The sequence below is a fragment of the Eumetopias jubatus genome, unplaced genomic scaffold, assembly GCF_037043125.1.
Source record: "Eumetopias jubatus isolate StellerSeaLion01/CBP00866 unplaced genomic scaffold, mEumJub1_p1.0 scaffold_9, whole genome shotgun sequence".
NCBI lineage: Eukaryota > Metazoa > Chordata > Mammalia > Carnivora > Otariidae > Eumetopias > Eumetopias jubatus.
The window spans coordinates 49847915-49862635 of NW_028274815.1; the positions used below are offsets into that span (position 1 = coordinate 49847915).

At 43.1% G+C, this 14721-nt stretch overlaps 1 protein-coding gene across 7 annotated transcripts in view; it reads right to left on the reverse strand.

Moving 5' to 3' along the window:
• Nucleotides 1-14721, reverse strand: part of STAMBP (STAM binding protein) — a 42979-nt gene that overhangs the window by 24078 nt on the left and 4180 nt on the right. For all 7 annotated transcript variants that reach the window (XR_003611258.2, XR_003611259.2, XM_088026455.1 and 4 more), the window contains exons 3-7: nucleotides 7043-7118; nucleotides 6660-6755; nucleotides 4985-5351; nucleotides 2917-3041; nucleotides 1903-2040 (exon numbers count right to left, since the gene is read on the reverse strand). Coding sequence is in view for 5 of the 7 variants with exons in the window: in XM_088026455.1 (XP_087882581.1) it covers nucleotides 1903-2040; nucleotides 2917-3041; nucleotides 4985-5351; nucleotides 6660-6755; nucleotides 7043-7118 (802 nt within the window). In the remaining 2 variants the exon portion in view is untranslated. The remainder of the gene's footprint in view (nucleotides 1-1902; nucleotides 2041-2916; nucleotides 3042-4984; nucleotides 5352-6659; nucleotides 6756-7042; nucleotides 7119-14721) is intronic.

Here is a 14721-nt window from a genome sequence, read left to right on the forward strand (position 1 = left end):
CCATTAGTTCTTCAATCCCTACAGTGTTCCTCCTCTGGCTTCTGTGCCGTAACGCTGCCCTCCCCCTGCTCTTCCACCTCTTTGCTTCATGACCAACTATTCCCTATGCTTCCCTGGGCAGCCTGCCCCCAACTACTGGTGAATCTCTTCTTGCTCTCCATTCTCCTCCAGGCCCAAGGCCCCCCAGGTCAGCTCTATCCAGAGGTCTCCCAAATCCCTTTCCCACCCTGACCTTGCTCCCAAGTCCCAGCCACGTTTCCAACTTCCTGATAACTACCTCCACCACCAGAATGCTCATACATACTTTAAATTCAACATGCTCAAAACTGAACCCACAATTTACCCCACTTTTAAAGGAGGTTATCCTCCTGAAGCCCCTGTTTCTGCTTATGGGATGATCACTGCCACCCCCATGAGTCAGGCCTGCTCTCTAAGTCACCAGTGGCTTTTACTCATGTTCCTCTTACTCATTCCCCACATCCTCTGAAATCCTACACTCATCTCCTTCCCAAATGCAATGTCATCACCCTAGCTCTCATCAGTAGATTCTATCACCACCCTAACTTCTTATATGATCTCCCTGCCTCAACCTACTTTAAAACTGCCTTTATTTTAGATATTCTAAGAATGACTTTGATCATATCAATCTCTATTCAAAAACCTTTAAAAGCTCTCCACTTACTAAAAAGCAGAACTATTTTGCCTATCCACCCAAGACCCCCCCAGAACATTGCTCCAATATCTCACGTTAAAGCTTATCGACAACGGTTTCCTGATATGAACCATAAACCCCAACAAACCAGACCTCTCAATGTCTCAGGAACACAGTCTGCTTATTCCAATGCTGCCCCCTGCATATGGAATTCTCCCTTAGCCTATCTTGTCAAAATTCTAGTAAATCAAGCCAGGTGCAATCCTTCCCTCCTCTGAATTCCATAGTGCTGTTCGCACCTCTGGAGGCACTTGGCACATTCTGCCTCATGTGAAGAGTGATTACTTGTCCCTTTGTCTAATCTCCCTTATGAGACTAAAACCATATCTTACTCAAATTTGTATCCTCTAGCAGATCAGAAACAAGTTTTCTACCTCCCACATACTATATAACAGGGGGTACCCAATAGACGGCAAATATTTAGGTCATGGAATGCAGACAGGAGAGGCACATGGGACTGCCTCCTGGGTAAGTATTTCCTGAGTCTAACATACAAGTATGTTTAATCTCCCCAAATCCAGAAATGAGTGGACTCGTCTGTATGTAAGCCTCTCATACAACACGAAAAGTAGCTTTGTCTGTGGAGTGAGGGGTCGAAAAGGAATAGAAAGAAAAAAATGTAGAAATGATCTTTAGAGATGGAATTACATTTTACCTAAATATCACCAGAAGGTTACGCACAATAAGTAAACACTTGAAAATTCGCCAGATTGGTGACCCAACTGGTTTACATAAAGGTGTATGCTGCTTTAACAAAGACCAAATGCAAGCATCTGAATTAACTTCCTTGGCTCATTAAAACATTTTGATTTATATACCTTTCAGGAATATCATTTGTATGAAGTAGGCAGAGCCTGTACAGTCAATATCCACATATACTCTAGGCCAGCATCCTATCACCATTCACACTCACAGGGAAAGTGGGACTTCAGGGAAATAAGTTCATTTTGATTAAAATGTTTTTTAAAATTAAAAAAATTAAAAAGCCCTAAGTAGTTCCCAGAAATCAATACCAGAGTAGAAGCAGTCGAGTATGCTAGGGAAGTCGGGTGTGTATCCGACAGAGGGAAAAACAATCACCTAAATAATCGGGATATAGTTCACTTTGCCCGAAGAAAGAAATAAGCAGTGTGTTTATAACATGGGGAGAGAGGAGGAGCCTGGCCCTCGGGGAGCTCGGGATTGCTTACATGGATCCAGCCCAGTGTGATGAGACCCTGCTGATCCTGTATGAGGAAGAGCTCTTCTTCGTTTTCGGTGTGGCAATAATCAGACCCAGCACTTTGCTTGGGGATGAGAACATGGGTAATGGTAAACTCATTCCTCATCTGTCAAAGGAGAAAACAGAACAGCTTGTCACCACTGCCTGGCACTTGCGCAACCCCACTCCGTCACAGCAGTGGTAAGGTAAACATCTATACAACAAAGGCCCCTCCCTTGCCAGCACGAGGACTTGTGCCCCGAATCCCTCACTCAGTGCTTCACAACCTCGGCTGCTCATGCACACTCAGGGAGCGCTCTGCAAAGCCACTGGCACCCACAGCCCTGTGGGAATTTCATTTCCAGCTGCAGCCAAACCAAGAAGCTCTGGGATAGTACCATTTCTCTTCCTTTGCTCAAGTCTAAGGTAGTTTCCCTCTTACTGCTTCTATTAGCCCTTCTCATTCTCTAAGGCTCAGTTTCAGTCTATTACATTTCACTCATTTCTGCCTTTAGCAGTTAGCAATGGGTTCTTCAAGTACCTCTATTCAATGACCTTTCCTTCCTCTGAATTCCTAGCGCTCGACCGCATATACCATTCAGCGTGTTATTTATCTTTGGGGGTATATTTCGCATCTCTCCAAAATGCTTGGGTATGTTTTGTGGACACATGCTACGTGCCTTACATATTGTACATTCCCAGGCCTACCATAAAGCAGGTACTCAAAAACTGACATACAGGTAATGCTGGCTCTTCCTACCAAGTTTACAATTACTTATTTCTTACTACTAGCATGAAAATAATCCGTTCAATTCAAGGGACTGTGAAAATCAACAAAATGCAAGGTCACCAAACTCAAAGTAACTTTGCATTATGCTATCCCTGGTTCCCTCTGCAGAGGGATCGTCGCCAACAGTAACTGACCCTGGATATCTTCTCTGAGAGTCACAGGAATCCAAGGGAGAAGGAACAGTCTCAGCTAAGGAAAGCGTTTGTTTTTTACCAGTTTTCCACAGAGAATTCCACATGTCTCTACTCCTCGGGCTGTGTTGGCACTGGCTAGCTGGAGAAACTGCGGGCACAGCCTCTCGGGCACCGCCACATGGCGCAGTCCATCGATTGTAGGAGCTGTCGTGGAGAAAGGAGAGAAGTCTGAGACCACGGGGAGAGCCTTCCCAAGCAGACCCCAGAGCTGGCAGCCCTCGGAGAGCAATGCCAAGTCCCTGGGGTTCCCAAACTAGGGACAGTGAGTGGGGAATCTCATCCTAATGGATGAGAAGGAGGAGGGCTGTGGCCAGAGCCACTGCAAGTACATTACTTTAAGAAAAGAGGCTTTAACCATTCAAGTTAAGACAGGGGTAAACTACTACTTAAAACAAGTTCCTGAGCTATTCGGGAATTCTCTATCACAATCTAATACAAAGAATAAAAAAAAAAGTAACCTCCTCATTCAACTGAGTTTTATTTTTATTTTAAATCTCTCTTTTATCTCGGATAAGAATCCGAGATAATTGGAGAGTAGGACTTTCAAAGAAATACACCAGATATATTCTGGGTAACGGAAAATACTTTGGGTAACTCATTCTGAATTTAGTCATTTAGAAGAACATTAAAATGCCAAAACAAAACAAAAACCCCACATTCTGGTCCTCAAAAGAGGCATGAATGCACAGAACAGCTAATAAGCCTGGTTCAGAATGCCAAGAATGGGCCCAGTTGCTGGACACCAGGGAGAAGCCCTGTAAGAGAGACCACAGGCTCAAGTTAGGGGGTGTCTTTCGTGGTCACATTTTCATAAAAAAAAAATGGAAAAGGATGTTCTGTTTCTGCACATTTAACAGCAAGCTCTGTATTGCTGGGGAGGTAACAGACTGGGGAGCAGGCAGTCACATGGCGGTCTAATGGCGGTATCTGAGGATTCTGAAGGAAGGCTCAGCACAGTCTTTCTTTGCAATCCACAACCACTCCCCGAGTGCACACCAGTGTGCACACCGTGCTCAGATAACAGGAAACACAAATATGAGTAAGACTCAAGCCCCAAACAGGAAAAAGTTAAAATCTAGTTATTCGTAAATGACTACACTATCAGGGAAATGATCTCAACTGCATTACAGATACTAAGGGCTCTGGGAGTCTTAGGGAGAACAGCATCAATCTAAATGAAAGGAAAGGGATCTGGCAAAACTTTAAGAAAAGCAGGGGAAGGCAGAGATAGAGAAAAGAGGTTTTAGGTTCAGGGCAAATGTTAACAAACCTCCTGGATAGGATAATCCAGGGGCTGCTCTGGGAACGTGACAGCCCAATCTGACCGGAACACAGAATATGGATGAAGGAAGAGCAGTGGGAGACAAGCCTGCCAAGTCCATGGGGAGATATCCTAAAGGCCAGGCTTCAGAGTCTGGCACCCCCTACCCACTCTTATGTTGTCCTTGTAGGTGGATCTTTTGCAAAGCTGACTTCCTTAAATGCTACCTGAAAGCCAGTTCCTTCCCAAAATGATCTATTCTACTAATCGAGGTATATGCATCACTTTGCTGCTACTGTTACTGTCTCATAGCCTATCAGTGGTGAGAGGAGGAAAGACTGCCAATAGTTTTTATGGCTAGCCTGAATCATCACCGACTGCATATAGTATTTACCTTGACCAAGTTCCTTAAGGATTGGGAACATTTTCAAGGCAAGCGCAACTCAGTAGCCCGTTTTCAGTTAAAAGTCAACTGGTGAATTGTAAAATGGTACTATGAATTTCAGATGGGCCAACAGTGGGCTCTAGTTCACTGAACATTTCGAATCTCTGTATAATCCTTAAAAGTTGACAGTCTGACTTTCAAGGATATTATGAGCTCTTCAGAAAAGCGACCTGTGCCAGGTAAATTATATGGCTAAGCAACGGCCACTTTCACACGATAGCCAGTATGACAGGACCCAGCATAATAATACTGACCAAAGGGGCTTCTGTGACCAGGGTCTAATGAGTGGGACCATGGAGGTGATCTTGGGCTGAAGCCCCCAGAATGACACTCTGCTTGGCTGGCACCGAGACAGAAGAGGACAGGAGCAAGCAGACTCACTACTTTCTGAGTTGCTCAATGCTCCAGGTTTCAAGGACCTGTCCACTACGGGCGGCTTGGCAGGCCTCACGGCCGTATTACAATCCGGAGACTGCGCGGATGCCACGGGGGCTGGGGGGAACGCGTCTGGGGAGGGCTTCTCCAAGTCTGGCACCAGGGGGCCACCGAGGCCAGGGTCCACCTTCCCAAACTTCTGCACGATTTTCCGTCGCTCCTTTTCCAGCTCCTGGTTCCGGATCATCTCCTCAAAGGCATGGAACTGTTCTTGCTCCAGCTGCTGCTGCTTCTGCTGGGCCACCCTCTGCCGCTCCTTCTCCAGCTCCTGCTGGATGGCCACGCTCCGGGCCAGCTCTTCTGCTTCCCTCTTCTACAAAGAAAGAAGAGGAGTCAGGCTTACACATGACACTTGGGCTACTTCCCACCTCCGGAGGACAAGGCTCTGCAGCTGAGTGACTGCTCAGGCCCCATTTCCCGACACGGCCCTCACGCTTCCCTCACCGCCTATGTCTAGCCGGCCACCGCAGCCTGACTCTGCGGGGACAGTGAAGGTCCCAATCCCCTCACCACCCTTCCCTGATGGCTCTTACTAATGCATTTTCGTCTTTACCGAAATCTTGATGCAACTTACCGTCTGCACCTCACAATCTGTACCCTACAGTTTTACTCTCTAACTGCGCTGTGCATACATTCTTTATCCCAGGTAAGGCTGCAAGATAGGACCAAATCCAAATTTGACCCTGCTGTATTGGGCATCTTTACTGAATTTTAACCCAAAAGGAAGCCTCCAAAATTGTCCTGGTCATTAGTTCAAAACACAGTGACATTTTAAACTAACAAGAAATATCAAGCAATCATCTCCTTCAATAAGGTTTTCACTCACTCAGTCCCTTAGAAATGGACACCTCATAGCTGTTTACCTCTCTGCGGATTTTCAGCATCAGAGTTCAGAACGGCACTCAACAGAGCACTACAAAATAATGTGGGAGGGTCCGCAACCTGCAGTGAGTATTCACATCTGACACAGACCACAGACATGCCTTGGGAGTTTCTCCACGTGCTTTAACTAACTCTCCCTGACAAGAACCATTTGAAAACAGATTGAAGAGCAATCAGTTATTATAAACAGGTATAACCAAATGTGAGTCAACACCCCAAAATCAGCTGACCTAAAAACTTATGTTTTAGTGACAATTTTCACTGTTCTTAGGTTCTCACTCTAGAGATAGCAAACAAGATTTTCTGTCCCTCAAGTCACCTTGTAAGACAAGTAGGCTAAATCTGTGTTAGAATCCTCAGCCTAGGGGCACCTGGGTGGCTCAGTCGTTGGGCGTCTGCCTTCGGCTCAGGTCATGATCCCCAGGGTCCTAGGATCGAGCCCCATATCGGGCTCCCTGCTCCACGGGAAACCTGCTTCTCCCTCTCCCACTCCCCCTGCTTGTGTTCCCTCTCTCGCTGTGTCTCTCTCTGTCAAATAAAGAAATAAAATCTTAAAAAAAAAAAAGAATCCTCAGCCTAAACACTTGTGTTCTACTCTTTTGAGTTTCTGGCCTTTGCTGAAAAAAGTAAAATATGACACTAAAATCACAGGATCTGCTAAAATACTGTATTGCAATACCAGGGCGTAGCCTAAGAAACCAAAATAATTTTTCTTTCTTTTCTGCTGTTATATACTTACCTTTTCTTCATTATATTCTATATATTCTTTGGTATATCGTTTTAATAGCTCTTCCTTCAGCTCTTCTGCTTTGGGAAATGCAATCTCCTTTAACTTCTGAGACACAAAAGTAGAAAACCGAGAATTAGAACAATTCCCAGCTAATTAAGTAGAGAAGTAAAAAAGACTTAAGTCAACTTGGCAATGGCAACAATGTTTCTAAAAACAATGTAAAATACCCCCTACTGTACCATACCTGCTACTTCATAACTGATCTGGTGAAATGGCCTTATCTCCCGGTGCAGGATTTGAAGCTCAGATGCGGACACCACTACTTTTACCTTGAAGTTAGTCTGTGCTGCTTTGAAGCTTTTAGATGGGCAACAGTGAAAGTGAAGACCCACCTTTACTGTGTCTTTCTTTTCAGGAATGACAGCCGATTTGTAATCTCGATGCTTTGGGAGTTTCTCAATAAAGAGCCTAAAAGAATGGATCAGAGTCATTATCATGCAAAGACAATGTCCAAATGTCCAACAGACTCTGAAGAAAAGCAACTACCTTGCCCTGCAGCCACCACAAGACAGGTTTCCAGACATGCAGGGGAGGGGTCACACACACCCAGTGACCATGTTCCCCACCCACCTCTAACCGTATGTTTCCCTCCCCGCCCAAATCTGGTGTGCAGGAAGTACTAGACTCCCACAACTAAAAAGATGAGGGGGGGAAAAAAAGCAAACCTACCCTGTGCCCAAAAATATTCCTCCAAAGTGATTCTTTTCTTGTTATGACCATGACAGGCTTCCAAAGGAAAGGGCCTCAGTCACAAATTCTTATTCAAATAACGGTTTGGGAACCAAGGGCAGGAGGCTGAGAAAACCCATGTTCCAGGACTACTCTAGCCCTGTGACCTTAACTTTGGCTTCTCTTTCTTTGGGATTCATGTGCCTTCAAAGCAGATTATTCCTTGCATCATACTAAACACTGAGATGCTTAGACAGTATATGTGTTGTATGTGTGTGTTACATGTGTGATGTGCATTATGGTCCTGATGAAAAGTTCTTAGAGAAACTAAGTGCTAGATTTTCTCTTTCAGTTTCATCTGTGGCTGTAAAGCTCAGTGGGAAAAATAAACTGAATCAATTCACAGATCTCTTAACGTTTATGATGTCTACTTGGGAACAGTGAAAACAAACAGAAGTTCAGTAACTTGTCACAGCCCAAAGTGGCAGATTCAGCACGCCAGTTCCAGAGTCTACTCTTCTCACCACTGTATCATTCTGCCTCTACATGGCTCCTGGAATGCCCCCAGACTGTTGGAAGGGTACCAAACAAAGATGTCTTTCAATAGAATTAAGTTGTAATAAATACAAGCTGAGACCCAAAACAAATCAACTGAGGGGAGCTTACCCACAGCTCTAAAATACCATACCATAACTGGGACTAACTGACTCTTTTCCACTTTCTGCCCATGGGTAGGAGTAAACGGAGGAGGAAGCCTCAGTAAGGGGAAAGAAGCCGACCCCCACCAAAGCAAACTCTTTTTAAATGAGCCTCCTCCCTTGGTTCTATATTAGGCACATGAAATTTTCATTTCAATCCAATTTGACAAGACCCTTCAGGCAGGGATGAATTCTTAAGTCAAAATGATTCTAAACCTCTTCCCTTTGGGTTCACGAAAAAAGAAAACAGTTTCCTTGAAGTCTATATTTAAAATACAGATTCATTTGTCCACCCATCAAGCCCTGGAGAAGATATTAAGATAAGTAAGACTAGTTCTTAATGTTCAAGAGACCCATAATTCAGTAACTCTCTCTTGGCTCTATAAGACCAAGGTACCTGTTCGTAACTTTAGCAGGCTGAGTGTGCTTTGTATGGAAGCCTGAATCAGCCAAGAGAGTACCATGTCACATGACCACCACACTTTATATTCACTTGTGCTCTCAACCTGAAGAACTGTGAAGTCCCTGAGGCCAGAGATTCCTGTGTCTTGTGCTTCTTTGCAAGTCCCTCTAAAGCCAGCATAGTGCCTGTATGAAGAGGCACTCAATAAATATTTGAGGAATAAAATGGTCTTAAAACCTTCAGATGAGCTGAGTAAAAAAAACCCCCAAAGTATACAAAAGTGCGTATAGTATGCCACCTGATATGTAAGAAAGGGGGACAATTCGATGTGTACATACACTTTTACCTTTCTTTTTATTTATTTATTTATTTATTTATTTTTAAAGATTTTATTTATTTGACAGAGGGACACAGCGAGAGCAGGAACACAAGCAGGGGAGGTGGGAGAGGGAGAAGCAGGCTTCCCGCGGAGTAGGGAGCCCGATGTGGGGCTCGATCCCAGGACCCTGGGAGCATGACCCGAGCCGAAGGCAGATGCTTAACGACTGAGCCACCCAGGCACCCCATACACTTTTACTTTTAAGTACACAGTAATACAGGAAACCAAGGAAAGTAGAGGGCAGGGGAAATAACAGTAGATGGGACAAGTGTGGGAGGGAAACCTCTCATCATACACTTCTTTCTATTATTTTGATTTTGAGCCATGGAATGGAATCTAGTTTTAAGTACAGGGAAAACTTCTAGATGTGTACATGAATACCTTTCTCTTGTTTCAGCAGCTGTAGTCAATATTCTGAATGGGGAACATATGGGCAGAAGGGTCTCTTGAAACCAGAACAGGCAACATAACCCACTGTCCGTACTGGAGGCAAGTACTCAGCAGTGAGGAGGCAGGCTCTGGAGCCACCCTGCCTGGACTCAAATCCTAGCTTGGCCATGACTAGCTGTGTGAACTCCAGCAAGTTACTCAGTCTCATTACCCTTCAATTTCCATATATATATTATATATATGGAGACAAACTAGTACTACCTGATAAGGTTGCTGGGACACTTAAAGAGATTTTTTTAAAAAGTGCTTAATGAGCACTGGGTGTTATGTAAGACTGATGAATCACTGACCTCTACCTCTGAAACTAATAATACATTATAGGTTAACAAATAAATAAATAAATAAATAAGAAAAAGAAAAAAAAAGTGCTGAGCACAGTGCCTAGCACATAACCATCTGCTACGACTGCTATGTATGCTATATGACTGTTTTTACTAATAAATAAAAAAGTGTGAGCAAGAACAGATGAAGATGTTAACACCAGGGCTAGAAGCGTTGTAGGCACAGAATACCCATGGCCCAGAGGTATACTGTTCTCTGGGGTTAGATCTCGTTGCAACTTAGGGTAAATGTATCAGAGCAAAGATGTATTGGGAAAAACACAAGCAAAACAATCTTTTAGGACAATGGGGATAAAAAGGGATACACAGAAAAGGAAATACAAAAGGTAAATATACGAAATGGTATTCAACTTTACTTACAATAAAAGAAATTCAAATTAAGATGAGGTACCATTTCCATATTATCAGACTGGCAAAGGCTTAAAGGTTAATTATAACCAATGTACACAGGGGTGTAGGAAATGGGTGTCCTTATACACTTTTAACAGGACTGTAATTTGGTAATACATTGTACTATCACAGGACTGTAGTTTTGCTGGGGGTGGGGAGGAGAGACAACTATTCAAATTTTAAAATCTGTATGTCCTTTAAACTCACAAGTCCACCTCTAGGAATTTATCCTACACAGTAATACAAAGACATGTGTATAAGACTATTCAATACAGCATTAGTCATAAAAATAGAGAAAACTAAATAGTTAAATGTCCATCAACAGGGGATTATTTAAAAAATTATGTTGCACCCAAATGCGAAAAACAACATAATCATTCCCTCATTCATTCAACAGATATTTACTGAGCATCTACTATGGAATCAGGTATTCTTGTAAAGGCTGGGGATTGGGCAGTGAACAACAGTCATAAATCCTACCCCATAGGATATGCGTTATAGTGGCGGGGGGAAAGAAAATAAAAGAAAAAATATAATCAGTACTAGAAGAAAGACATTCATAGGGAAGGGGAACAGGAAGTGACAGTGGAGGGAATGAGATTTTAGATCGGGCAGCTAAGGAAAGCATCGCCGAGAAGATAGCATTTAACTGAGGACGGGAAGAGAGGAAACCATGAAGAGATCTGGAACAACACTGTTCCAGGCAAAAGAAATGGCCCTGAGGAGAAGGAGATGGATCACTATGTCCTGATATGGAAGGATATGACTGTTAAGGAAGCAAGTTGTAGAACAGAATATATTGTATGATCTCATTCAGGCTTTAAGAAAAAAAAGAATAAACACATGAGCCTATGTGCTTGCACGGACATAAACATTTTCCTGTACACACAAGAAATTAACAGTGGTTATCTCTGGTGGATGTGATTCTTCTTTTCACTTTAGTATTTCCCTTGCTGGATGGTTTGAAAAAAAATTGTTTTAACCATGAATATTAATTTTCTATACAAATAACTAATTCAAAGAGTCAAGCAGAAATTCTCTAACATGGATGGATGAAGGACTCTCCTCTCATTTCTTCCAACCTTGGAAATTAATCATCAAAGTGAGCATGATCACAGATCCTAGTCTATAAGCCCCAATCCCAGAGGAAAACATTTTTTTTTTTAAGATTTTATTTATTTATTTGACAGAGAGACACAGCGAGAGAGGGAACACAAGCAGAGGGAGAAGCAGGCTTCCAGCGGAGCAGGGAGCCCGATGCAGGGCTCGATCCCAGGACCCTGGGATTCTGACCTGAGCCAAAGGCAGACGCTTAAAGACTGAGCCACCCAGGCGCCCCAAGGAAAACATTTTTGATACAGGTGACAGACCATTTTCAGAAAGCAGGTCTGTGTTATAGGAGGCTCACACAGCAGACAAGAATTGCCTAAGTCCTCTGTAACTCCCTTCTATGTAGCCTAGTCAATGACCATAAAAAGCTGTGAAAGAATTCACCGCCTGGATTATTGTCTGTGCTCATCATGAAAATATGTACTGATTTAATATGCTGAAGATCCTGCTATACTGGGGTCTGCAAAAGGCAAAGCATTCCTACAGGAGGGAAAACCTCTGAGAGGGAAATGTGCTTCAGATCATTAAGATGCCTGAACTGCCTCAGGAAAAGAACAAACATGCCTTTTAAAATCCGGAATTAAAGTATCCACAAAAGGTCTAGAACAATGACTTGCAATAGTGGGGGAGGCAGAGGAGTGGTGAGGTAGATGCCTGCTCCCCTCCCTCCTCTCTCCTCAGTTGTAATAATTGCCTAAGTGAGCCACTGTTACTGACAAGAATATACCAAGGAAAATGCGGTGGAAAAACAGACTGAGAATATTAAGCCAGAACTTTTTTGCAACTCCTACGGCTTGTCAGTTCACAAAATCAGAATTAGGGTCTTAAAGATACCTGCGAGAAAAAATGGAAGTAACTACATTTATTGCTTCAGGTCAAGCCAATCCAACAAAGTCCCAAATTAAATTCCAAATCTAACAAAGTAAATAAATGAGCTGCTACATCCCACCCCCTTCTCACTGAGCTCTTCTCCAGGCCCACTTCATCGTATTAAAAGGTCCCATCAGTGGGCCCCCATATGGGGACAGATTACCATACTGATCTCCCTGTGAACATGGATATTCGTGTCACTCAAAGTAACCCCAAATCACAGAACAAAATCGATTTAAGTATCTGTGTACTCTTAATCCTACCCCCTCTTGCCTATTCAAGAGTTTATTGCTACAGTTAAGCTCTCTCTTTTTGTGCTGTACCATCAGCTTCTCCTTCTCCACAGCTTCCTTTCCATCAGCAAAAAATATGCTCTAGAATCTCCCATCTCAAAATACACACCACACATTCATGCACTCCTTGTCCCCTTTCAATTACTCCCTCATTTTTCTACTTTATTTCTCTGCCCAAATTCCTCCAAAGAGTTATCTATGCCAGAGCTTGGCAAAGTACAACTAGTAGGTCAAGTCTGGCTTGCCATCTGTATCTATAAATGAAGTTTCGTTGGAACACAGCCACACTCATTTGTGTGTTATCACACTACAGAGGTTGTAACAGAGATCAAATGGCCTGCAATGCCAGAAATGTTTACTATCTGGCCCTTTATAGAAAAAATTTGCCAACCCCCAGACGATACTTATGGGTCTCTGCTTTCTTATTGTCCATTCACCTTTCAGCCCGCTCCAATCTAATGTCTTCTTAGTCCTTCTAGTGAAACTGTTTACCAAGATCACCAGTGACATCACACCACCAACCTCAAAACCTCACCCCCGGCCCCCATCTGACCCATTCTGACGCATCTGGCCACTCTCCTGCAAATACTGGCCTCCTTTGGCTCCCACGACAACATTCTCGCATGGATTTCCTCCTGACTCTCAAATCTCCCTTCAAGTCTCGTCTGCTGGCCCTCCCTACCTAACCAACCGGGAGGCTCTTTTCATTCTACAGTCTTATTATCAAGGTTTCTTGATCTTTGAATGTGTCATGAATCCTCCCAGCACCTGATGAAGCCTATGGACTCCTCAGAATAATTTTTTAAAGATATAATATAAAATATGAAGGATTACCAAAGAAACCAATACTCCTGAAATACAGTTTTCAAAATATAAAAACTGTACTATGTGCTTCTTTACTGATATATTGTTAATACACTACACAACAGGATCTAATTGTGGCTTTAATAACTGTACTGTAATTCAGAAGTAGAGGTAAGTGTAAATGCTATTTTGGGATATCAGCATCAATCATAATGCGATATAAAAATATCGATTTCTGTTGGTGACGACATTACAAATATTATTACTACTACTGTGCAAAATGGAAGAAAATGCTAAATTTCAGTTAGAGGTTAGTAAACAAGAAAAGTTTTTCCCAACCGAGTTCATGGAGCCTACATTCCATCAGTGAATCCCTGTGGGGTTCCTGGACCCCCACTTAAGACCTATCTGCCAGAAGATCTCAGCAGCTCTCGTGGCTTCAGAACCACCCATATGCCAAGGACTTCTGGGTTTGTATCTCCAACCCAGACCTCTCCTCAATTCAGACTGGTACGTCCAACTTCCTACTGGATATCTCACAGGCATCTTAAACTTAACACCTTAACATGTCAAAGAAACCAGGCCTGAATTCTTGAATCTCCTCCCTACTCAACCCCTTTTCTATACCATTCTCCCCATCTCAGTAAATGGGCCAGCACATCTTAAAGTTACTCAGGGCAGAAACCTGAGGTCAACCTTGACACCATCATCCTTCCCAAACTATCAGTCAGTCCCATGGACTCTACCTCCAGAATGCCCAATCCACCTACCTGCTTCTTTCCATGCTGCCACACTCCTTCATGCCATTGCCATCAGTCTCTCCCTTGAATTGCCATAAGAGTTTCCTAACTAATCTCCCTGCCTTCTCTTAACAGACCCTCCACCATTTAACACATAGTAGCCCAAATTTATATTTTTTGAATATAAGTAAAATTAAGTCATTACCTCACCTAAAACTCTGCAATGGCTTTCTAATGCTGTCAAGATAAAATGCAAACTCCTAATTGTGACCTGCATGATTCGGCCCCACTTGCCTCTCCAACCTCATTTCCTTCCCCCTCCTCACTTGCTACACTCTAAACACAATGATGTTCTTTTAATCCTCAGAACACACTAAGGTATTTCCTACTTGAGAGCTTCTGAACACACAATAACACCTGTTTTGTTTTGTTTTTTATTTTTTTTTGTAACACCTGTTTTAAACACTTTGCTCCAGGCTCTTGGAATGACCAACTTGGTGGCATCCTTCAAGTTTCAGTTTAAATTTTACCTGCTCAGACAGACCTTACTCTATTTGATACCCTTGGTTATTCTCTGTCACAGCACTCTCTTTATTGCTTGCTTTCCTAGCATTTGCCTTACTCTGTGACATTTATTTGCTTACCTGTTTATTGTCTTCTCTCATAACTAGAAAGGTACACCAAGAAGGGCAGGGGCCAGTTTACTTCCTATACATCCAGGACCTAGAGCAGTGCCAAATAGACAGCAGATGTACGCAATATATATTTGTTGAATGAATATGGTCCTTGCCCTCAAAGCACTTTCTATGAGGGGCAACAGAACCCAGAAGGTCCTCCAGAAAATACTTGATAGAGTGATTCCAT